The 25,932-nt window shown below is 41.5% G+C and overlaps 1 protein-coding gene across 9 annotated transcripts in view; it reads left to right on the plus strand.

Annotated features, from left to right (window-relative positions):
- agrn (agrin) overlaps positions 1-25,932 on the plus strand; it is a 513,439-nt gene that overhangs the window by 418,706 nt on the left and 68,801 nt on the right. For 7 of the 9 annotated variants that reach the window (XM_072586197.1, XM_072586199.1, XM_072586198.1 and 4 more), the window contains 9 exons: positions 542-706; positions 1,914-2,057; positions 5,532-5,656; positions 9,146-9,251; positions 12,916-13,326; positions 18,301-18,429; positions 19,788-19,915; positions 21,139-21,253; positions 21,387-21,506. In XM_072586197.1, coding sequence (XP_072442298.1) covers positions 542-706; positions 1,914-2,057; positions 5,532-5,656; positions 9,146-9,251; positions 12,916-13,326; positions 18,301-18,429; positions 19,788-19,915; positions 21,139-21,253; positions 21,387-21,506 — 1,443 coding nt within the window. The remainder of the gene's footprint in view (positions 1-541; positions 707-1,913; positions 2,058-5,531; positions 5,657-9,145; positions 9,252-12,915; positions 13,327-18,300; positions 18,430-19,787; positions 19,916-21,138; positions 21,254-21,386; positions 21,507-25,932) is intronic. The other 2 variants (XM_072586200.1, XM_072586203.1) reach the window with 1 other exon arrangement.

Raw genomic sequence — 25,932 nt, forward strand, 5'->3', positions numbered from 1 at the left:
AAGGTAAGAAAAGCAAGCTGATGGAACAGTCATGGCGTGGCAGTGCAGTGGGCAAGACCCCTGGTGTGCTCAGACAGGTGAGGAAGGAGGAGAGATCTCAATGCCCACCTGGAGTCCTGTTCCACCCTCTTGACAATGTGCCACTTGCTGGCCTGTACCTCTGAGAGTATCTGGAGGGCAATTGGAAAATTCCAGTCAGCCTCTGGCATGAGGCCTTAATAGGCCATTGGCTGTTGAACAAGGAGCTGCCCACTGCTTACATCTTACCTTGGGGAATGTGGCCATGGATGGGTGGGAGGAGTGGATGGCAAGGCAGCCTCAGCTGATGTTGCCACCTTCCCGTGTGCTTGCCCCCACCCCATCAATCCTGTCCAATGATTTTACATAAATGTGTGAATGTGTGTCAGTTTTTCTTTGTAATATTCAGTAGGTTTTTAATATCTGTTTGTTATTTTTTTGTGTCCTATCCCTCTAACTCCCTCTTATTCATTTACCCATCTAGATGCCTTTAAAACATTGTAATTGTTGTGATGTTTTTCAGGCACCTGTCGGTGTAATAAATACGGGTCTTATAGTGGGACGTGTAACCCCAGCTCCGGTCAGTGTTCCTGTAAGCCCGGAGTGGGTGGTCTCAAGTGTGACCGTTGTGAACCTGGCTTCTGGAATTTCCGTGGTATCGTCATCGATGAGAAAAGTGGATGTACTCGTAAGTGAATGTCACAGAAGTCTCTGTTTCCATGCTGTGTTAGTTATTCGAATGTAAAGATAATGCATTTTATTAAGTTTTCTTTACCCTTTTCCTTTCCCATTCAAATGGACGAATGAGTGTCCCATGTCATATGGTAATGTATGGCAGGCACTTCTCTGGAAAGTCCCCTGGCCTGTGCTAGGTGTACCTCGTTGTATTTTATGCTGCCAGTGTGTTGGCACAGGCAAGTAAAATGTTCCTCGTGACCTGGGCAGCAAGAGTGAGATTATGGATAGCAAGTGAGGAAAGGTTGGCCAGTCAGCACTCATTGCTCAGGCTTGCATCCACTTCAATAAGTCACGAATGCTCTCCATCTTATCTTGAGCATGTGAGTTTTTTCCTCATCTGGACCCTGTATCTAAATCTGGATTCTGATTGTCTCAGGAAGGGTGGCAGTTCACGACAATCATTCTCATCATCCCCAAACGTGTGTGTGTGTGTGTGTGTCTATTGCTGAAATTAGATTACATTACATTACATTACAGTGTGGAAACAGGCCCTTCGGCCCAACAAGTCCACACCGACCCGCCGAAGCGCAACCCACCCATACCCCTACATTTACCCCTTATCTAACACACGGGCAGTTTAGCATGGCCAATTCACCTGACCTGCACATCTTTGGACTGTGGGAGGAAACCGGAGCACATGGAGGAAACCCACGCAGACACGGGGAGAACGTGCAAACTCCTAAATTAATCCCAGCTACAATCAGAAGAGAAGATTTGCCTTTTCTAACAACATAAAAAAGCAAGAGCCCAAACTGAAAGGAGGTAAAATCAATTTTGATGTGGTCCTTAAAGGCATAATTTCACCAGAGTGGGACTATTAGTGTCACAACATCTTGAATAAGAGGTGAGTTTTGTTATTGGGACAGAATAAAGGGACCTCTACTCTACCCTCGATCTAACCATGCTGTAACTGGCCTGTAAATGGTTTTTTTGTAAGTGTCAAACGGTAATATGTTTTATTCCCTGGCACTGACACTTTTATCTTGACAAGAACAGATTTTCTGCACTGTATCACGTTATTGACTTATTCTTAATTAAATATGTTGCAAGAACACAGAAGTTGAAAGCTCTTATTGGTTTCATTTCACGTGCCACTGATACAACAGAAGTAATCTGACAGCATCTTCCTGAACTAACACATTGTTGGTTTCCCTCAGCTTGTAGCTGTGATGCTGTCGGGGCTATCCGGGATGACTGTGAACAGATGACTGGCCTGTGCTCTTGTAAAGTCGGCATTACTGGAATGAAGTGCAACCAGTGTCCAGATGGAAGTAACTTGGGCCAAAACGGATGTGACGAAGGTGAGAGCATTAACAAGCATCGTAAGAAAAATTTACAGGAAGCATTTCTTGTAAAGTTCTTAAAATGGAGATGACTGGATTAGAAACCAGGTGCCCTGCTGGTGTTAACTTTTAGAGAGTTTAGAGCATGGGGCATTTGTTTCGTTGAACCCGACTTACGTTGGTAAAAACAATTTTCATTTCGCAGAAGATAAAGAGTCCTGAAGCCTCCGAGCATTAAGAACAGCAACATTAATTCATTCAGTGGGACCCAGCCTCAAGCGACTGTCTGTGTGAAGTTTACACATTCTCCCTATGTCTGTGTGGGTTTCCTCTGGGTATTCCAGTTTCTTCTCACACCATCCAAAGATGTGCAGGTTAGATGGATTGGCCATGCTAAATTGCCCCATGGTGTCAAAGGATGTGCAGGCTAGGTGGATTAGCCATGGGAAATGCAGGATTCTAGAGGTAGGTCAGGGGGATGGGCTGGCTGGGACACTCTTTGGAGGGTTAGTGTGGACTTAGTGGGCCAAATGGGCAACTTCCACACTGTAAGGATTCTATGATATAGATCCACTCTCAAAACATTCACCCTGTGTTCTACGGACCAAGGATATTATCTCATTCTTTCATTAATAATCACAGAATCCCTTCAGTGTGGAAAGAAACCCATTCCCTACCCCTATTACTGTACATTCCCCTGACTAATGGACCTAACCTACACATCCCTGAACATTATGGGCAATTTAGCACAGCCAATTCACGTGACCTGCATATCTTTGGATTGTGGGAGGAAACAAGAGCACCCGGAGGAAACCCACACAGACTCGGGGAGAACATGCAAACTCCACACAGTCAGTCACCTGAGGATAGAATCAAACCTGGATCCCTAGCATTGTGAGGCAATAGTTCTAACCACTGATCCACCATAATGTTCTTTTATCAATGTTATCAATCTCTAGAAATCTCAGTTCACAAACGGAGGAGAGGCGGAAAACAGGAAACTCGAGGTCAGTTTGCTAGTCTGTCAAGAGGAGCGTGGTAGAATTGATTATAACGGAGATTTTAGGTTACCTAGAGGAAAAACACAAGGTAATTAAGAAGAGTCAGCTTGGTTTTGTGAAAGGGAGATTATGTTTAAACACTTTATTGGAATTGGAAGGATGAATGTGTACTGTGGACAAAGGTGAGCCTGTTGACCGATTTGGATTTCCAGAAGGCATTGACAAAATTACTGCAAATAGTTGGAGCTCAGTGATGTAGGGGTTAACAGATTAGAATGGATAGAAGATTGACAGGCTGGAAGGAAGCAGACGTTATGCATAAATAGTTTTATTTTCTGACTGGCAGAATGTAATGAGTGTGGTCCTGTAGGAGCCTGTGCTGGGCCCATAGCTTTTTATAATTTTCATCAATGTCTTCCCTGTGGGAGCAAAGACATGGTTGCTAAATATGCAGATGTCACAGAGATAAGTAGGAAAGTGTACTGCAAAGAGGACAGAAGGACGCTATAAACTGGCATAACCAGGTTGTGTATAAATGATGTTGGACTTTCCACAAAGTTTTAGCATTTTCTACTTTGATGGTAGGAACCTCCAGAAGTCTCTCTTCATAAAAAAAGAAGTGGGCATTAATCAGGCAGATGGATTATGATGTGGAAAAGTGTGATGTCATTCAGTTTGGCAGGAAGAATAAAAATTCAGAGGGTTACCTAAATGGAGAACAACTGCCTAATTCGAAGGTGTAGAGCGATCTAAGTGTTTTAGTGTGTCAGGCGCAAAAAGTTAAACTCCACATAGAACAAGTAACTCAGAAGGTTCATGGAATACTACTGTTTATAATAAGAGGAATTGAACATAAGGATGCAATGGTTCGGTTATGCAGGATGTTGGTGAGACCACAACTTGAATACTGCATGTAGCTTTGCGCACTTTATTTAAAGAATGATGTAAATGTTTTGGAGGTGCTGCCGAGGAAGATTAATAGACTGAGTGGCATGGTGGCTCCGTGGTTAGCACTGCTGCCTCACAATGCCAGAGACCCAGGTTTGATTCTAGCCCCTGGGTGACTGGCTGTGTGGAGTTTGCACATTCTCCACGTGTCTGCGTGGATTTCCTCCGGGTGCTCCAGTTTTTGCCCATAGTGTTAGGTGCATTAGTCAGAGGGAAATGGGTCTGGGTGGGTTACTCTTCGGAGGGTCAGTGTACACTTGTTGGGCCGAAGGGCCTGTTTCCACACTGTTGGGGAATTTAATCTAATACCTGGAATGAGTGGATTATCTTTTGAGGAAAGGTTGGACAGACTGTGTTTGTTTCCATTGGAGGTTAGAAGAGTGAGGGGTGACTTGTTTGAAGTTTCTAAGACCCTGAATGGCCTTCACAAGATAGACATAAAAAGGATGTTTCTTCTTGTGGGGTCAGCCCTTAGCTAGGGGGATCTGTTTCAATGCTGAGGGTCTCCCTTTTTAACAGAGATGAGATTGTTTTCTTTTTCTCTACAACCTTTGAGCTCTCTGCCTCAGATGGCAATGGAAACAGGGTCATTAAATATTTCTAAGGTGCAGGTAAGGAGATATTTGTTAGGCAAGAGAATCAAAGATGATCGAGAGTAGATTGGAATTTGAAACACAAACAGATTAGCCATGATCTTATTGAATGGCAAAGTATGCTCGAGGGGCTGAATAGCCTACCCCTGCTCTGAGTTTCTGCATAATCCAAGTTGGATAACATAAGCAATAGGAGTAGGCCATTCAACCCTTCCAGCTTGCTCTGCCATTCAATGAAATCATGGCTGATCTTCTCCCTTAACAATATTTTCCTGCTTTACCCCTCTCTTGCTTGATGCTTTTAAAAAGTAAAAAATTTAACAATCTCAATCTTGAACAGACTCAATAACTGAAGCGACATCACCTCTGGGAACAGAATTCCTAAGATTTGCCATCCTCTTAAGTGAAGAAATTCCTCTTTATCTCAATCCTACATGGCCTATCCATTATTCTGATACCCTGTGCCCCCCCGCACCCCCAAATCTAGACCCATTCGGATGCACTTTGTATGGTACGATCTGCCTTATGGTGCACAAAACAATACTTTTTACTGTATCTTGGTACATGTGACAACAATAAGTCAATCAATCAGTCAATAGCTCGCTAGCCAGAAGAAACTTCCTTGCTGTTGCAAATGTTGGGCAATTCAATAGCAAGACCATTGATGATGTGAGGGACTTTGAGAAATGAGAATTGAGAAATGAGTGTAATGGAGAGGCACTTTTCTGAGGAGCAATAAATGTTCCCACTCTATATCTGCTGTCTAATCCCAGCTTCAGTGGGCCCGCATTGCTGTTTGTTGGTCTTTTGTTTGTTCTCGTGCCTCTTGACACTAAATAAAAGAATTATCATCCCTTCTAACTTTGGTGCCTTGGTGGGAAATTCATCAAAATTATTCAGAAAGTGAATGACGAGAGAGAGTTGAATATTTTTTTCTCACTTTCTCACAGACCCATCTGTATCCAAATCATGTGCTGACCTTCAGTGCCAATATGGAGCAGCGTGCGTGGAGAGTAATGGACGTGCTTATTGTGAATGCCCTCCCCCTGTTTGTCCGGAAAGTAAAAACATGAAGGTAAGGCTTTGTTGGTGCAATTCTTATTTCACTTTCATGACAAAATTGGAGAACACTTATGTCCTTACATAAGACTAATTTTGTATACTCCTGTTCCTGTTGTGGGAGTTTCAAAGGTCAAAGTGCATTTTGGGAATTCAGGCCAGCAGTCTTTTGTATTTTTCCAGGTAAATAGGTTATGTGGAGAAGGGGGATTGGCACGAGGTAATGATGCTTGTTTTGCTGCATGCATGATGCACTGAATGGCTTCCTTCTGTGCCTGACAAAGAAATCCATGACTTTGTAAAACTAGTCCATTTCACATAATGCACATCAGTTCTGTAGTGCACACTGGCATCTTCAATGACCCCCACTGGTTGGGTATTACACTTTCCCTTCAGTACTGTCAGCATCATTTCCTTCAGAAAAGACACAAAAGGTTAGTGGTCCAAGATAATCTTAAAAACAAGTCACAAAGAAATCCTTGTCGAAATTAAACTCCGTAGGGGAGCAAAAGGGACAGAACTACAAATGAACTTGAAACAAGTTCTCTAAATCTCGATCTGCACACCAACACATTGACCTCCAGTTTCAGAGGTTGATGCCACACATGGACCTCAGAGGTCCACTCACCAAAAAACAAAGTTAGAGGGAGAATTTGCAGGTTTTAGATCTGTGGTTCATGGAGGCAACTACAGATCTCAAAGCTTTAGTTACCTTTAAGCAGATCCACTTTTCTTTTTGTTGTTGGGATGTCCGAGGAACAGTTTGTATGCTTTCTGCTTTTCATGAGAAGGTGTAAACTTTCCAAGTTTTATCGAGAGGTAAGGGACCCTTTTTGGAGAAGTTAACATTCAGGAGAGATAAGATGCCCTTTGGGTGCATTCAAATGCCCTTCGGATTGTTAGGAGTAGACATGATTGTATGTGAAAAGCAGACATGATTTGCAATAAGCCGATTGGAAATGACAAACTGACCAACCATTTACAGAGTAACCTCGATTATCCGGCATTCGATTAACCGGATTTCGGACTATCCGAATAAGATTGCAAGGTCCAGATGCTTGGCTAACTACGTTATCTGCTATTTGATTATGTGGCATTTGATTAACCTAATTTCAGATTATCCGAATAAGATTGCAAGGTCCCAATGCTTGGCTGACAATGTTATCTGGCATTCGATTAACCAAATGAAATACTCCCTGCCCGTGCCCTTCGGATAATCGAGGTTCATCTGTAAACCCCCTTGGAACTTTCACGCTGTCAAGGCATTAAGAGTCTGCAGTTTAAAAAAAAACGGTGCTGGCTATTTCACTCTGTTCACTTCAGCCTGAGGGCTATCATTGTAGGATTTATGCTTCACGACTGATTTCAAAACCTATTAGTTTCACAGTGAGTTGCCTGTTAGTTCACAGTTGATTGGTAGCTTCAGGTAGTTTTTGTGGGACTATAATCAGAATGTCTTTGTTAGAAAAGATGAAATGTTTGGTAGAATTCAAATGTAGGAAATGGGTTTTCATTAAAGATGAAAGGAAAGTCGATACGTAATAGACAATTAAAACTTTATTTCATATCAGCACGGGTCCAGAGGTGTGCCCATTGTATACAGGAGTTCACGTGGATGGTACAAGGGCAAAGGGTAGCTGGGGAGCGACATGAGTTGAATAGATTTTGCATTACTATAGTGATTGGAACGAGGACAACCAAGGGAGATCTCATAGAATATGAGTTCCCTGACTGGGGCTGTTAACCTGGTCCAATCAGGAAACCCTGGCTGACAGATCTAAGCAGGAGTGTCAGGGGTTTTGCATCGTCTGAACTAGCTGGGTCAATGTCAAGTACTATGCACATGTAAATAAAATGACAGCATAGTGGCCTTCTAATCTGAACAGAAATTAGAACACCTGGGGCATTCCCTTCCCACTTGGAGTTGGGAATCTTTATGTCTTGGAGGGAAAATCCTGGCCTGGGTAATGGGAGTGAGAACTTCCAAAGTGACTAGATTAATTGAATAGCTAAAGGTTTTGGCGGGGGGAGTAGGAAAGTATGAAATTGTCTGTTGAAATTAGACATTTTCTTACTTAGTGAGAGGCTGGGCATTGTGAGGAGGCAAAGAAGGTTGGTGTCTATGTACAACTATGAGCTACTGCACACAACAAAGTAATTCAGAAGGGAAGAAAATATTGTCTTTTATATCAAGGGTATCGGAATTCGAATAACTTTTCTTTCAAAAATATACTTTTCATTAAAAATATCTTTATATGCATATATGTATACATAGTCAGAAATCCACTACAGTTCTATACAGTAATATATTAAAGTTTGACTCTGACCAAACAAACCAAAGGCATCTGTTAGTTTAACCATACTCTATTTACATGCATTTGAAGCAAATAATGCTTTAGTTACACAGATCCTCAATGAAACCCAATCTACAGAATCACATGCATTATGGCCACCAGTAAGCATAGGTTGACTTTGGAATGTGTACAGCAAAGATTCATTAGAATAAACCTGGATTTAAAGAATTAAACCATCAGAATGCATTTAACCAGGCATGACTTGAGCAAGATCAGACATGATCTAACCAAGATATTTAAAATGATGAAGGGATGTGTTTGGATGGACGTAAAGGAACAATCTCTGGTGGTGATATCCAGAAACAAAATGGTCATAATTGTAAAATTGAAGTTTTATTGCTTTCAGTTTGAATTCTGGGAGCATCATTTTTGTAAGAACAAGATCATAAATAGGGAGGTGGTGGTAATGTCACTGAGCTAGTAATCCAAAGCTACAATGTTAATATACTGGGGGGTTGGGGATGTGTTCAAATCCCACTAAGGCAGATAGCAAAATTTGAAAGTTCTGGGATTAAAATTGATCACGGCACTATTGTCAATTGTCATAAAAATCCTTCTGAATCACGTGGTCCTTCATGGAAGGAAATCTGATGTCCTTACCTGGTCTGTCCTATATGTGACTCCAGACCCACAGCATTGTGGTTTGCCCTCAGCAGCCCTCTGGGCAATCAGAGATGAGCAATAAATGTTGGCCTAGCTCGTGACATCCAAATCCCATGAACAAATTTCAAAAAAGATCTGGAGCTTGATTCTCTCCCATATCTCCTGAAAAGCCTGTGGGGCATTGAGTTATTTGGAACATTTCAGGACTGAGGTACATAGATTTTTGCTGGTCCAGTGTCCCCAGTGGCAGGATGGCACTCAGGCGTTTACCTGCCAGGATCTTAGTGAATAAAAGCAAAATGCCACAGATGTTGGGGATCTGAGATAAAAACCGAAACTGCTGGAGAATCTTTGGAGAGAGAAACAGAAATAACAACATCAAACAGAGAGGAAATGTGACAAGCTTTTGAGATCAAATTGAATGCTGGAATGTAATGGAGGGAATGGATGACCTATTCCTTTACCGGTGTTTCTATGTTTTTGAGCATGCGATTCTAATAGTGATGTTGGTCTAACCTTTGCTTATTCGCTTCCTTGTACAATATCAGGTCTGTGGCTCTGACGGCATAACCTATGCAAACGAGTGCCAGCTCAAATCTATTGGGTGCCGCCAAGGCACAGTGATCACAATTACACACCAAGGGCCTTGCCGAGGTAAGGACGTTGATGAAGCACACTTGTGGTATTTTATGTTGGAAAGTAACAGTAGAGGGATTGGGAGGAAATTCCATGGGAAATTCCAAAGATGCCTGAAAGGCCCTGAACTGGATTTACTCCCCAGGTGGATTCAAATTGAGCTTCTCGGGTTAAAAGGGTAGTTTGTCCCCTCTTCGAGAAGCTCACTGATATCTTGATCAGGCGATGTCACCTTGTTTGCATAGAGACTGAATACACACTGCAAACCTTTTGGAAAGTGTTGATAATGGTCACTGATTTGGATTGCACATTTTAGCTAGTTCTTAAATTAGCGCTCACTCAGTTCAGTTTCTAAGAGATCAGTATTTGTGTACTGACCCCCTTCCCTTGGCCATTTTCTGTGATGAATGCAGTTCCTGTTGCTCTCCAGCAGCATCAATATTTCAAAGACTCACTGGTAAGCTGACCTCTGTTCCACCAGCCCTCAACATCTTGGGCTCCATTGCTACCTGTAAAGTCTGCTTTGCTGGGATGGATATGAGTCAGGCTACAATGACCAGAGGTGCCTCTCTGTCAAATTGACACTCATGCAGGAGAAGCAAAAAGCTTATCCCACTGATCTCCAATCCCTGGAACCCAAACGACAAGAGTACCAGGTGCTTTCAGATACTGAAGTATGTGTTTGAAGTTGGAAAAAGGTGATGGAATGAGTGAGTTGCTGAAGTATTGTTTCACGGTAACCTGGTACAATGGGAGTTTCTGTTAACCAGGTGGAGCTCAGATGCAAATTAATTTGGAATGGAATGGTTTGCAGTATTGAACTAAACAAACAATTACCATGTTAAATAAATCTTAAGTTGTTAACACCACATAATACACCTGTCCAAATACATAGCAGCAGTCAGGAATCTGATCAGCAATGCTGAAATCATCGCACAAATATGTTTCCAAAGAACGGACTTATATTTACATTCTTTTTTCTTTAGTCACTAACATCAGTTAATTCTCATGTTATATGTAGGGATAGCCAGCTTTGCCCTGCAGTTTCAGATGTGCAATGGGAATTCATTTGAGTTGTGAGATAGAAGAAAGCCTTCCATGCAAATATGCTGTTTGCAGTCGAACTTACAATGAGTTCAGGGAGTCAAGTCAATTAACTAAAAACAGAAAGTGCTAGAGAAACTCAACATGTCTGGTAGCATCTGTGGACCGAGAAACAGTTAATGTTTCAAGTCTGATATGACTTATCAAGTCAGCGAACAGCAGATGCATTGATGGTCTTGGATTTGGTGCAGTGGTCAAACTGGGTCATAAAATTCATAAGTAAATTCAATAGTAGAGAGCTATTCCTGAAGGGAGTGTTCCTTAAGGGATCAATGCTACCGTGTTAAAATTCTGTCACCAACAAACAATTCCTTTGAACGTGACACCCAATTAGAAAAATAGCAAAGGTGAATTTACCCTTAAGAATAGGATTTCTCAGTGATATGATGCATGTTAACAAATTGTTTAGCACTTGATCATCACTCCCACTTACAGATCACACCCCACCCCCATGTCTTTTATTAAAAAAAACAGTTGGATTATCTTACAGTGGAGTTTGGGTCATGATGTAAATAGCTTCCAGTATTTTTGTTTTAAGTTTATTTTTATTATTTAATCCCCCACCATCTGTGTTTTATTGGTATCAGTAGGTTCTTCCATTACTTTGCTCAAAGTAGGAATCCATTAGATGTGCTATTCAGATGGAAGTGGCATCGCAACTGAGCCCTGTCCTTGTGCATTAAAATCTTGAGGCAATTTGGGAGTGTCCCAACTTCTGCCTAGCCAAAACCAAAAAACTCTGGCTGATATGGTGACTCAGGGATGGAACAGTGGCTCAGTGGTTAGCACTGTTGCCTCACAGCACCAGGGTCCCAGGTTCAATTCTGGCCTCGGGTGACTGTCTGTGTGGAGTTTGCACATTCTCCCTGAACCTGCCCGGGTTTCCTCTGGGTGCTCAATAGTCCAAAGATGTGCAGGTTAGGTGGACTGGCCATGCTAAATTACCTATGGTGTTCAGGGACGTGTAGATTAGGTAGATCAGCCATGTTAAATTACCCATAGTGTCCAGATATGTGCAGGCTAGGTGGATTAGCCATGGGAAATGCAGGGTTACAGGGATAGGGTAGGTGGGTGGGTTTGGAGGAGATACTCTTCGGAGGTTCGGTATGGACTTGAAGGGCCAAATGGCCTGCTTCCATGCTGTTGGAATTCCACAACTCAACTGAGACCAAAGGCTTGAACCTGGGGTCTTGGTGGTTTAGTGTGGCTCAGTCCTGTAAAAGGCAGTGCATCTATTAATTATGTTGGTTGAGAGTAGGGGAGAACTGTCAAGTTTTGGCTGCACACAATTCACAATCTTTACTCATCATTCATTAGTATAAGTGAGTCCATCTATCACTGAGTTATTGCATCCTATTCAGTTGCTCTTGCAGTATGTTTTAAAACTTTCACTGGTTAATACACAATTACTCTCTTGCCGACCCTGGTCAGATCTGCAGTTTTTTGCGCCAGTTGTTCTGAGAGCCACAATTATTGAAGTACTCAGTAAATAGTGCATGAGACAGTGCTAAAGTAAATGCACTAGCTGTTTTCCCTTTAGTGTTTGTAAACGAAGATGTTGTCATTTCCTCTTTCACCCTCTGAGAACTGCACTGGAAATAACTCATGTATGCAGCTGTTAACAATGGAATTAAGAGTGGAAGCAAATTCTGAGACTAAATTGTGTCCAGATTTGGAAAACATGTTGGACCAAGACAATGGAAGTTCATGTGCTTTGTTGCAGTTGTCAGGAGTGTAAGATTCTCATTCTGTAACCTGGTGTGAATGTGCTTATTGTGTGACTTCCAAACTGACATTTTTCCTACTGCTCTGGACTTTGTCAGCAACCATCTCTTGGAACACACCGACTGTTGTTCATGTGATGACATGGTTGGGGAATGACAGTCTTGGGTTACATGACCATAAAGACCATCGATGCAGAAAAGAACAGTTACTGCTCTGGCTTACAGGAAGTGAAACAGCTGTTGAGTACTAAACATAATATATAGCTCCCTTAACTCTTTAGTTTTCCCCTGAAAAAACGATTTGTGTTGTATTTAAATGCCTAGATTTTTGTTTCATCTGCAACATGCTATATTTGCCAGGTCGGATGTCCATTGTGACACTTAGACTCCTGCACTGCCCCATCAGTGCCCACAACCTGCATGCTGTGATAGTCACCAGCGTGTAAAAGCGATCATCTGTTGAGAACAACAGCAAGTGAAATAATGGTTGCTTTATGGAGCTGCAAGTGCATCAGTTCACTGTTCTGGGGCCTTTTCAGGGGCTAATGACTTTAGACCATCTGTTCTGCTGTAGTTAACCTTAACTATCTTGTCTCTCGTGAAAGCCGTGTTGAATATTCAGTTTTAAAGAGTTAAAAACTGAATGCAAAAAGACTTGTGTTTAGATTTACTAACATGCCTGCTAAAATGATAAAACTGAGCTGTTTGTGTGCGTAGATTAAAATGTGTTCTTTTTATCAGAATAAAGGGGTTTCGAAATTGAGAGTCCAGTTCTTAAAGTCTGCCATTGCCTATATTTGTTTTGGTGCTATGCTTTCCTAAACATACCTTCATTTACTTCTGTAACTCTACAGAAATCATCTCACCTCTCCATACAGGAGCTCCATCGAGACCAACCATTCCTCCTACCACACACTCTCCTCAGACAACCAAATGGTCGAAAATGACCCCATCAACAGTCACATCTTCAACAAGGGAGGACACCATATTGACCGCGCGGGTTGAAAAGGACTCTGCAGTGTTTGAAGCAAAGCTCATTCCTAGATCCACAGCATGGCCTGCACATACCACAAGATCACATGTCAGATCCAAGTCAGCCACGATAACCAGACGTCCAGTTGTCACTGCCCACCTTACCACTGCCCGGCCTACAACATCTATCATTCCATCTGAACCCCCTGATCAGTCAGGCAGTGGGGATTTCAGTGGGGATACAGATCTTGAAGCAAGTGGTGATCTAGAAGCTAGTGGAATAGAGCCTTCGGGTAATGTGAATTGACTATGATTGGTAAAATGGTCAATGATGCATGAGAGCGTTTGGTTCTTATGGACTGCGGTATGGAGTGCGGAAGTAGAATGAAATGCCCTGCACTTACTGAAACAAATACATCAGCATAATCTTTGAAGCCAATCTCTTCAGTCTTTCACCTCCCTTCCAAAAGAAAGGTTGAATTTGGTGACACAAGATGCCGAAAGGAAAGTTCAATAGTGTCTTAATTTTTTTTAATGATCCTTCATCACGTAGCCCTGTTAAAGTCTGAATGCTTCACCACCTTTTCAGTTTGGCTGGATCTAAGCCAATAAGTAACTCACCAGAGGAAGCTAAATTCAATATGGTGGATCTAATTGGTAATCATAATTCCAGTCCATGATTTGCAAATATTTGAACTTAAAAAATTTTCATCAATTGTAACACTGCCGCTTTACATGTAAAGTCTTACAACTACTCATTGTAATTGTAAAGTACAATTATAAATCAACATTTACAAAGACTGAGGTACAAACAGTACTCGATGAGTAAAGACTCTGGTGAATCCAGTCCAACTGATGGCAACTTGTGATTCATTATTTATTGCTACCCACCAATGTCAAGGGGTCTCCTAGGGGAGGTGAAAGAATAGAGTGAATAAAATTGATGTCAATTTGGGGTTAAACATTCTATTCTGACCTCCTTAGTCAACCAAGACGAGTCCAGGGGATGTGTAAAAGAACTACTCAGTATCTGCCTGATATTTTCCTGATCCAACAAAATAGGTGATAGAAAATGATTCTCGAAGTGGCAGTTTAGAAATTATACTTTTGTCTGAATTATACTCTTGTCCGACCTGAGGCCACATTTTACCCGGTGTAACCTGAATATTAGTCTCATGAATCATCCGATAGTGAGACCTCAAACAAAGCTTCTACAGTCTATAGCATTGTTGCCGAGAGTGCTCTTAATGCCCCAAGAATTAACAAAGTAGAGTCATCAGCCTCTTACTAAATTGAAGTCTTTCAAGAGGCAATTGCTTGGGAGAAATATTTCCTACTGAAAGTAATCAGTCCTTCCAGCAACAATATAGTCAGAGGTTTGAGACCCCCACCCCAACTGTGCTTGCCCTTGATTAGTGTAAACTGAAACTCAAAAACAATGCAAATATTTACTTGAGTACTTTTTTTTCAAGTAACTTTTAAGTTGAATATGTATTAAAAGCCCTTAATGAGTATCATTTATCAGAAATGATATTTTTCAAAGCAAACTAATGCAACTAAATAATGCATGCCTTACTTTGGGTTTATCCTGTGAGTCTCGAGTGCAGACAAAGTTATATCAAGTTCTTTATTTGCATCAATGGGATTTATACAAACATAATTTAACAGTGTTCTGAATATTAAATAAGTGACTGTGATGACAATCCGATCAAATTGATGTGTGTGGTTATCAGTGACCTCATGAGCTTGTGCAACATTATTGTTGTCAAGGTAATCCATTTTCTGTGAAGTGTCATTTGCTAGATAAAAGACCACTCATATGTCTACTAAACTTAATTCTTATAAAGTACCCAAGATTAGGGTCTAAAATTGTAAAATCGCACTATCCAAATGTTTAATCAGAGAATTTAACAGCACAGAAGGAACCAAATGAGCCTATGTGCTGATTTATTCAAGGTCACTTTTTCCATTGTTTTATGGCATTAACCCACATAACTTTTTAACCTATGAATGCTTTTTTTAAAGTAGTGGACAAAGTAATTTCACATAATTTGTGTCAAGTATTCAAAATCTAATATAGATTTTACTATCCATGCCATGTGGAAGAATTAATTCCTATAATCAGGGCTTAGACAATTAAAAAAGATTTGGTTTATCATGTAGAGTCATAGAGTCATAGAGATATACAACATGGAAACAGACCCTTCGGTCCAACCCGTCCATGCCGACTAGATATCCCAATCCAATCTAGTTCCACCTACCAGCACCCGGCCCATATCCCTCCAAACCCTTCCTATTCATATACCCATACAAATGCCTCTTAAATGTTGCAATTGTACCAGCCTCCTCCACTTCCTCTGGCAGCTCATTCCATACACGTACCACCCTCTGCGTGAAAAAGTTTTTTTTTAGATTAGATTACTTACAGTGTGGAAACAGGCCCTTCGGCCCAACAAGTCCACACCACCCCGCCGAAGCGCAACCCACCCATACCCCTACATTTACCCCTTACCTTACACTATGGGCAATTTAGCATGGCCAATTCACCTGACCTGCACATCTTTGGAGAGTGGGAGGAAACTGGAGCACCCGGAAGAAACCCACGCAGACGCAGGGAGAATGTGCAAACTCCACACAGAGAGTCGCCTGAGGCGGGAATTGAACCCGGGTCTCTGGCGCTGTGAGGCAGCAGTGCTAACCACTGTGGCACCGTGCTGCCCACACCTTAGGTCTCTTTTATATTTTTCCCCTCTCACCCTAAACCTATGCCCTCTAGTTCTGGACTCCCCAACCCCAGGGAAAAGACTTTGCCTATTTATCCTATCCATGCCCCTCATGATTTTGTAAACCTCTATAAGGTCACCCCTCAGCCTCCGATGCTCCAGGGAAAACAGCCCCAGTCTCCCCCTGTAGCTCAGATCCTCCAACCCTGGCAACATCCCTGTAGATCTTTTCTGAACCCTTTCAAGTTTCACAACATCTTTCCGATAGGAAGGAGACCAGAATTGCACGCAGTATTCTAATAATGTCCTGTACAGCTACAACATGACCTCCCAACTCCTGTACTCAATACTCTGACCAAAAAAGGAAAGCATACCAAACGCCTTCTTCACTATCCTATCTACCTGCAACTCCACTTTCAAGGAGCTATGAACCTGCACTCCGTATAGATCACATCTACTGCTCTGCCCTCATCAATCTTCTTTGTTACTTCATCAAAAGACTCAATCAAGATTATGAGACATGATTTCTCATGCACAAAGCCATGGTGACTATCCTGAATCAGTCCTTGCCTTTCCAAATACATGTGCATTCTGTCCCTCAGGATTCCCTCCAACAACTTGCCCACCAGCAAGGTCAGGCTCACTGGTCTATAGTTCCCTGGCTTGTCCTTACCACCCTTCCTAAACAGTGGCACCACGTTTGCTAACGTCCAGTCTTCCAGCACCTCACCTGTGACTATTGATGATACAAATATCTCAACAAGAGGCCCAGCAATCACTTCTCTAGCTTCCCATAGAATTCTCAGATACACCTAATCAGGTCCTGGGGATTTATCCAACTTTAACCGTTTTAAGACACCCAGCACTTCCTCTTCTGTAATTTGGACATTTTGCAAGATGTCACCATCTACAGTCTATATCTTCCATATTCTTTTCCACAGTAAATACTGATGCAAAATATTCATTTAGTATCTCCCCCATTTTCTGTGGCTCCACACAAAGGCCGCCTTGCTGATCTTTGAGGGTCCCTGTTCTCTCCCTAGTTACCCTTTTGTCCTTAATATATTTGTAAAACCCCTTTGGATTCTCCTTTATTCTATTTGCCAAAGCTATCTCATGTCCCCGTTTTGCCCTTCTGATTTCCCTCTTAAGTATACTCCTACTTTCTTTATATTCTTCTAAGGATTCACTCGATCTATCCTGTCTATACCTGACATATGCTTCCTTCTTTTTCTTAACCAACCCCTCAATTTCTTTAGTCATCCAGCATTCCCTATAGTTACCAGCCTTCCCTTTCGCCCTGACAGGAATATACTTTCTCTGGATTCTTGTAATCTCATTCCCATTTTCCAGCCGTCCCTTTACCTGCGAACATCTGCCTCCAATCAGCTTTTGAAAGTTCTTGCCTAATACCGTCAAAATTGGTCTTTCTCCAATTTAGAACTTCAACATTTAGATCTGGTCTATCCTTTCCCATCACTATTTTAAATCTAAGAGAATTATGGTCACTGGCCCCAAAGTGCTCCCTCCACTGACACCTCAGTCACCTGCCCTGCCTTATTTCCCAAGAGTAGGTCAAGTTTTGCACCTTGTCTGGTAGGTACATCCGCATACTGAATCAGAAAATTGTCTTGTATACACTTAACAAATTCATCTCCATCTAAACCTTTAACACTATGGCAGTCCCAGTTGATGTTTGGAAAGTTAATCCCCTACCATAACTACCCTATTATTCTTACAGATAGCTGAGATTTCCTTACAAGTTTGCTTCTCAATTTCCCTCTGACTATTGGGGGGTCTATAATACAATCCCAATAAGGTGATCATCCCTTTCTTATTTCTCAGTTCCACCCAAATAACTTCCCTGGATGTATTTCCAGGAATATCCTCCCTTAGCACAGCTGTAATGCTATCCCTTATCAAAAATGCTGCTCCCCCTCCTCTGTTGCCTCCCTTTCTATCCTTCCTGGTAGCACTTGTATCCTGGAACATTCAGCTGCCAGTCCTGCCCATTCCTGAGCCATGTTTCCGTAATTGCTATGATATCCCAGTTGTTGTAGCATTAATATGTGGGCAAAGGAAGGGGATCAGTCAACCCTCTTGCCTGGATGCCTGATTTGCAATGCTGAGCAACACCAAGAGGTTGGGTTCAATTCCCGCAATGGCTGAGGTTAACAGGAAGACCTTCCTTCTCAACCTAATTCCTCACTTGAGATGTGGTGACCCACTGGTTAAACCACTGTCAGTCATCTCTCTCCAATGAGAGAACAGTGTATGGTCCACTAACATGATGGTGACTTTAACTTTTAACCTGTGGACAGCATATATATGCAATATATATCAATGTTATAATAATTGGCTTCAGGGTGCAATGTTAGTGTATGTCCATGGAACAACCTAATCCAATGTTCTTTATTGAGCTTATTAGCTTAACTAAGAGATTTAACAAGATGGTTTCAACAGCATCTAATTTTTGGATTTCAGTATTCAACTGACCTAAGTTATATTTTGGTTGTCTTTGTTGTCATACTGTGTTGTTTGTAGATTTTAATGAGACCGTAGCTGATCCCACACCTATCCCAATTGAAAGATCTTCATGTGATAACACAGAGTTCGGCTGCTGCCCTGATGGAAAAACACCGTCTGTGGATGGTGAGGGAACCAATTGCCCTCGTAAGTACCTTGAAGAATGCACATATTTGCCTGGTGTTATCAACACATCCACAGGTGCAGCTCATACTTACAGCTTTCAGAGAATGCTGTTGTTTAAGTGAACTGCATTGTTCTGGGGGTTTGTTGGAATGTGATGGTACCTTGCCAATACTTGTGCTCATTGATCAAATGCAGACTGAGTTCATGTCTATAATGAAGTTTTAATCTTCATAGAATCATATAGTATGGAAGAGGGCCTTTGGCCCATCAAGTTTACACTGACAAAATTATTTTAAATCTACACTAGTCCTACTTTTCAACACATGGCCCTTAGCCTTGAACTTTATAACATTTCAAATGCTCATTGCCTTAAAAATGGCTCTCAGACACAAATTCCAAAAATCAAAAGTAGCTGTGGCAATATGGAAACCAAAATACCTGATGGATCCTCTGGGTATAACTTGCTCTCTTTTTACTGCATTGGTTAATGAAACTGAATTTTTTTTCTGCACTATCTTAACCGTCTGTGAACCCATTTAGCATGAAAGCAGCAGAGCCAGCAATTTAATGAAAACACTTATCACAATAATGACATGAAAGCAGTAAACAAATCCACAATTTTTAATTCAGTTTGGTGGAATATTTGAAAATTTTTGATTGAGAACTGACAATTTATTTTCCTCCCCAATTATATACATGCCCTTGGCCTACCCAGGCAGGCCAAAATGCATTAAAATTCTCTGAAAATAGATTTTGACGTGAAATCAGTGAGAGCATTGTGCTGGTAAATAGATTTTCTTATTCTGAAAATTATAGATTTTGCATTCTTTGCAGTAAAATGTGTTGGAAATTCTTTCTCTCCATAAAATCTCCAATCAAGGAACTTAAGTAAATGCTGACATTCGTATAATAGAAGGGATTGAATCAATCAGTGATGTATTCATTCCTACATGGAAGTGCAGAATCTGAATGTCACTGATACAAAGTATGTTTTAATTTCTATGGAAAAAGTGACTGCTCGAGAAATTTAATTTCTTTACTAATATCCTGCCAGTTTAAACCTGCCTCTTCTCTAACAACTCTTTCTCTTTGTCTACTTAACCTTTCGCCAACCTCAATAGTTCGGAGCTGTGGAGCAAATCTTGTGGTAACATCTGGTATTTATGGCATTGTGTTATGAACCAAATTTACATGTGCACCTATTCCAAGCTTCCTCTGAACTACTAATTCAAAGAATATAACCATCTTACTAACCCTAAGACTGGCACTACCAACCCACCATTCACTTTTCTGTCAGCCAGTAATGCAGTCTTGTTTAATGATGCTGGCTGGAGCATTGATTAATTTCAGCTTTCCCACTGTGATTTTGCTTTCAATAGCTACTAAGATATTCCAAGGAGTTCTCGTTTTGGAAGAGGTCGAGGGTCAAGAACTTTTTTACACACCAGAGATGGACGATCCCAAGTCGGAACTGTTTGGTGAAACAGCTCGAAGTATTGAAAGTGCTGTGAGTGCCAGTTGGCAGCTGATGAATGATGTTCTTGTCCTTTTAATTTTCACCAAATAAGTAGACCAAGGAAGTGCAAGGCTTAATAACTTTTTTTTTAAAACTGCCCATTCCCAGGAAAGACAAGCTTGCAGAGTTTTGAAGTGAACTAGTTTCAGAAACAAGACCAAAAACTCATACATTTATCTCAACTTCCCAGGCTGATCTGTTAGCCATGCAATGGAATATATTGGCCCACCGTCAGGTGTCTATTCTCTCATTAATTGAGAATTGATCAATGGAGTTTGCGCTGCAGAATACTGAGGCTAATCTCTTCTTTCACCACAAAATGTTGGAAATGCTTCAACCTCACTGCGTACTATTCATCCCCATTCAGTTCATTACTGCTGCTGCCATTAGTGCAGAGTAGAGTAAATTGTAAAATTGCCAATTTGTAGAGAAGAAACATGTGCAGGTTTAAAAACACAGAGTGCTGGAGAAACTCAGTAGGTCTTTGAGCAAGAGAAACAGTTACATTTCAAGTCCTATATGATGCTATTTCAAAAATCTTTCAAAGAAGAGTCAGGTCAAACTCAAAACCCTCAGTGAATCTATTAAAGGAGCAGAGGCAGCTATTTAGTCAAAATACTTTGCACAATAATGATATAAATGCAGCAAAAAGCCCAACTTTTAAAATTTGGTTTATTATAATATTTCAACATTTTTGATTGACAATTGATCATTTACATTTCTTCCTAACTGATAACTTCATAAAATTTATGATTAGACATACTGGGTTTCTCCAACATGCTCTGTTTCTGTTTCAGATTTCCAGCATCCTCCGTGTTTAGCTTCTGTTTCACGTAACAGTACGTACTTTTCAGTTTAGAAGATAACAAACTTAAAGTATGTTGTGACGGAAATGGAGTTTCATCCATTTCTCTGTCCTCATTCCCATATGGCATCCTCTACTGTGGGTATTTGCCAATATTTTTCTTTATTTTACCTTTGAGAACAGTCTGAGATGTTTGCAAGTTAATTTGTTGTCTGATTTTCCCTTTCATCCCATATTGATTGCATTCTTCAGTGAGTTGATGTGAGGGTCACTGTTTAACTGAGTACTGGTCATTGGCATCACAGAGCATTCATTGGGAATTGAGTAATTGCATTATTTTCAGCCAAATTTGGATTGTTTCTAACATCCGATTGTTTATCCATGTGTCCCACAACTCAACTTCATCCAGCTGGAAGAACTTTTGCGGAACTCAAATGTCAAGAAAGATTATAAGAGTGTCCGAGTCCGTGGTCTGGGAGCAAGCAAATCCGTGCGCGCCATTGTTGATGTCCATTTTGATCCACGTAAGCATTTGATGGAACAACTCATATGCTCAGTCACATGAAAACAGCAAAACAAAACATTTGTGCTCACTCCGTTTTTTATTTAGTTGCATTATGCCTACTTATGGATTTTTATTTTCCATATTCTTCCCAGGAACAGCTTACACTTCCCGTGATGTACAAAGGGCTTTGCTTCAGCAAGTAAGGCTTTCTAAGAAGAAATCTATCATTGTGAAGAAACCAGAACAGGAGAACATCAAAATCGTGGAATTTGGTAAAGCGACTTTTCCTGTCTTTTCCTTTTTTGCTTGCTTCAGTTTCTTCACTCACCTCTTCCCTGCTAAAGATGAGGATTCGATCTCTGAGCTAGGGTTCCACAGGTGGTAGTGGTGTCTCAGGCCTGGCATCATACAGTGAGCATCAATGGTCTGTTTAGCTTGGGGAATCAATCTGAACCTACCTCGCAACACCCACACCAGGGAAAAGTTGCCTTGGCCAATCATTCCAGGAATACCATTACAGTGAAGCCTACTGGGAACACAAGTGAAACTGTGAAACACCGTGAAAGTGAAACATACAACTTTAGCTCGTATGTTCTGTTGTCACACTACAAACTCTGTTGTTGCTTTTGTAGACTGTAAAATTCAAGGTAATGATTAATAGCTTTTTTGTATTGAATCTAGTAATATCATTTGAATTTTATTCATGTACCTTCTGCATGGGATAGAGGGAAATTTGGCCAATTGGATAGAAAACTGGCTAACCGGTAGAAGTCAGAGAGTGGTGGTAGATGGTAAATATTCAGCATGGAGTCCAGTTACAAGTGGAGTTCCGCAGGGATCAGTTCTGGGTCCTCTGCTGTTTGTAATTTTTATTAATGACTTAGAGGAGGGAGTCGAAGGGTGGGTCAGTAAATTTGCAGATGATACAAAGATAGGTGGAGTTGTGGACAGTGAGGAGGGCTGTTGTCGGCTGCAGAGGGACTTAGATAGGATGCAGAGCTGGGCTGAGGAGTGGCAGATGGAGTTCAACCCTGCCAAGTGTGAGGTTGTCCATTTTGGAAGAACAAATAAGAATGCGGAATACAGGGTTAATGGTAGGGTTCTTGGTCAGGTGGAGGAACAGAGGGATCTTGGGGTCTATGTACATAGATCTTTGAAGGTTGCCACTCAGGTGGATAGAGTTTGTAAGAAGGCCTATGGAGTATTATCGTTCATTAGCAGAGGGATTGAATTCAAGAGTCGTGAGGTGATGTTGCAGCTGTACAGGACTTTGGTTAGGCCACATTTGGAGTACTGTGTGCAGTTCTGGTCGCCTCACTTTAGGAAAGATGTGGAAGCTTTGGAGAGGGTGCAGAGAAGATTTACCAGGATGTTGCCTGGAATGGAGAGTAGGTCGTACGAGGATAGGTTGAGAGTTCTCGGCCTTTTCTCGTTGGAACGGCGAAGGATGAGGGGTGACTTGATAGAGGTTTATAAGATAGAGTAGACAGTCAGAAACTTTTTCCCCGGGTACAACAGAGTGTTACAAGGGGACATAAATTTAAGGTGAAGGGTGGAAGGTATAGGGGAGATGTCAGGGGTGGGTTCTTTACCCAGAGAGTGGTGGGGGCATGGAATGCGCTGCCCGAGGGAGTGGTAGAGTCAGATTCATTGGCGACCTTTAAGCGGCATTTGGATAGGTACATGGATGGGTGCTTAATCTAGGATAGAAGTTCGGCACAACATCGTGGGCCGAAGGGCCTGTTCTGTTCTGTATTGTTCTATGTTCTATGTTCTATGTTCTATGTTCTATTAGCCTACTATACAAAAGAAATTATTATCTATTTTTCAATGTTAGTGTCTGCTAATGAACAACTTCCGCCAAGTGTGTAGTACTGTGGAGAAATACGGATAGCTGGAATATTAATACCTGTAACCATTGGGGAAGAATAGCAGATCTCGCAACATGTTCTGGGTAACATGACCTCATCATAATCAAACTGCTCTGCAGATGTTATTTCCTTTTTTTTTCTGAAAGAGGAAAGGAACACCTCCGCAGAGCTTTGGCCAAAACTGGAACAGCTGCTTTCTCGTTTTATTTGGTGCAATTCTCTAGAAGGTTCCACGCAGCAGTTCATATACTGTCATGATGCTGCCCAAGCCAGACTGAATAAGAAGACAGAGTATACTGCTACCCTCTGGTGGTGGCAAAGTTCTGGACTCACGTTCTCAGTTTGTACTGCTTGTTGGACAGTCCCTTTGACTGACCTTTGGACTCTTTGACCTTCGGTTTGGCTTTAAGATTTCAGAGGTCCACTTCGAAGGAAAAGATATTAATGATTTTGTGCCAGGCTTGTTGTTACTGTCCTAATTCATGTACGAAGCCCAGTTGTGAACATAAACAATCCCATTTTCCTGATGGTGATCATTTCAGCAAGAAATGGATAGAATGATCTCACTTTCTCCAAATGGAGTATTTTTTAAAAATACTTTCCTCTGAATTTGTGTATTTAAATTTATTCAGATTGGAATTGCAATTGTATCCATTGAGTATAATTGCTCAGTTGGGAAGTTGATGATCTAGAGACCCAGGTAATAGGTTAGGGACCCGGGTTTGAATCCTGCCACAGCAGACACTGGAATTTGAATTCAATAAAAATCAGTTAAGAGTCTTGTGATGACCATGAAACCATTGCCGATTGTCAGAAAAATCCATCTGGTTCACTAATGTCCTTTAGGAAAGGAAACTGCCATCCTTCCCCGGTCTGACCTACATGTGACTCCAGACCCACAGCAATGTGGTTGACTTAATTGCCCTCTGGACAATTAGGGATGGGCAGTAAATGCTGGCCGAGCCAGTGATGCCCTCATTCTGTGAACTAATGAATTAAAAAAGATACCCTTTGGGTCAACTCATAATTAGCACATGTACCCTGACAACAATAACGAAAATAGTATAATACAAACAATGTACAAACCGTGGAAACCTGGTAGTTCAGGGAACAAATGTGGAGCTCTTTTAATCTATTAGGGAATCAAGAACAGAGAATATTGCATTCTAGTTAATGACTAGAATTTTAAAAGCAATGTTTTCCCAAATTAAATGTGTCCAAACACTTTGTCTGGGATTGTGTTCTACATCTTAGGAACGATGGAAAAATTGCTCATCCCAAAGTTAAATGTATTTCTGAGGGGTGGTTTTCAGATGTCACCATTTTGCTGGTGGGACTATCCCATTAGGAACACACAGGCCTAGAGTTTTATTCTTGAGGTGGGAATTTTGGTTGGGGTTTTCCAACACATTCCTGCCCCCTATTCCTGCATGCCACCCCACGCTAATTTAGAGTCATAGAGATGTACAGCATGGAAACAGACCCATCCATCCTGACCAGATATCCCAACCCAATCTAGTCCTGCTTGCCAGAACCCGGCCCATATCCCTCCAAACCCTTCCTATTCATATACCCATCCAAATGCCTCTTCAATGTTGCAATTGTACCAGCCACCACCATTTTCTCTGGCAGCTCATTCCATACACGTACCACCCTCTGCGTGTAAACGTTGCCCCTTAGGTCCCTTTTATATCTTGCCCCTCTCACCCTAAACCTATGCCCTCTAGTTCCCATCCCAGGGAATAGACTTTGTTTATTTATCCTATCCATGCCCCTCATGATTTTGTAAACCTCCATGAGGTCACCCCTCAGCCTCTGACACTCCAGGGAAAACAGCCCTAGCTTATTCAACCTCTCCCTATAGTTCAAATCCTCCAACCCTGGCAACATCCTTGTAAATCTTTTCTGAACCCTTTCAAGTTTCACAACATCTTTCTGATAGGAAGGAGACCAGAATTGCACGCAATATTCCAACAGTGGCCTAACCAATGTCCTGTACAGCCGCAACATGACCTCTCAACTCCTCTACTCAGTACTCTGACCAATAAAGGAAAGCATACCAAACGCCTTCTTCACTATCCTATCTACCTGTGACTCCACTTTCAAGGAGCTATGAACCTGCACTCCAAGGTCTCTTTTGTTCAGCAACACTCCCTAGGACTTTACCATTAAGTGTATAAGTCCTGCTAAGATTTGCTTTCCCAAAATGCAGCACCTCGCATTTATCTGAATTAAACTACATCTGCCACTTCTCGGACCATTGGCCCATCAGATCAAGGTCCTGTTGTAATCTGAAGTAACCTTCTTTGCGGTCCACTACACCTCCAATTTTGGTATCATCTGCAAACTTACGAACTGTACCTCTTATGCTCACATTCAAATCATTTATGTAAATGACAAAAAGTAGAGGGCCCAGCACCAATCCTTGTGGCACTCCACTGGTCACAGGCCTCCAGTCTGAAAGACAACCAACCACCACCACCCTCTGTCTTCTACCTTTGAGCCAGTTCTGTATCCAAATGGCTAGTTCTCCCTACATTCTTTGAGATCTAACCTTGCTAATCAGTCTCCCATGGGGAACCTTGTTGAACGCCTTACTGAAGTCCATATAGATCACATCTACTGCTCTGCCCTCATCACTCAATTAATCCTGTCTATAACTTACATATGCTTCTTTTTTTTTCTTAACCAAACCCTCTTTGTTACTTCTTCAAAAAACTCAATCAAGTTTGTGAGACATGATTTCCCATGCACAAAGACATGTTGACTATCCCTAATCAGTCCTTGCCTTTCCAAATACATGTACATCTTGTCCCTCAGGATTCCC

Source organism: Chiloscyllium punctatum, chromosome 16 (assembly GCF_047496795.1).
Source record: "Chiloscyllium punctatum isolate Juve2018m chromosome 16, sChiPun1.3, whole genome shotgun sequence".
Classification (NCBI taxonomy): domain Eukaryota; kingdom Metazoa; phylum Chordata; class Chondrichthyes; order Orectolobiformes; family Hemiscylliidae; genus Chiloscyllium; species Chiloscyllium punctatum.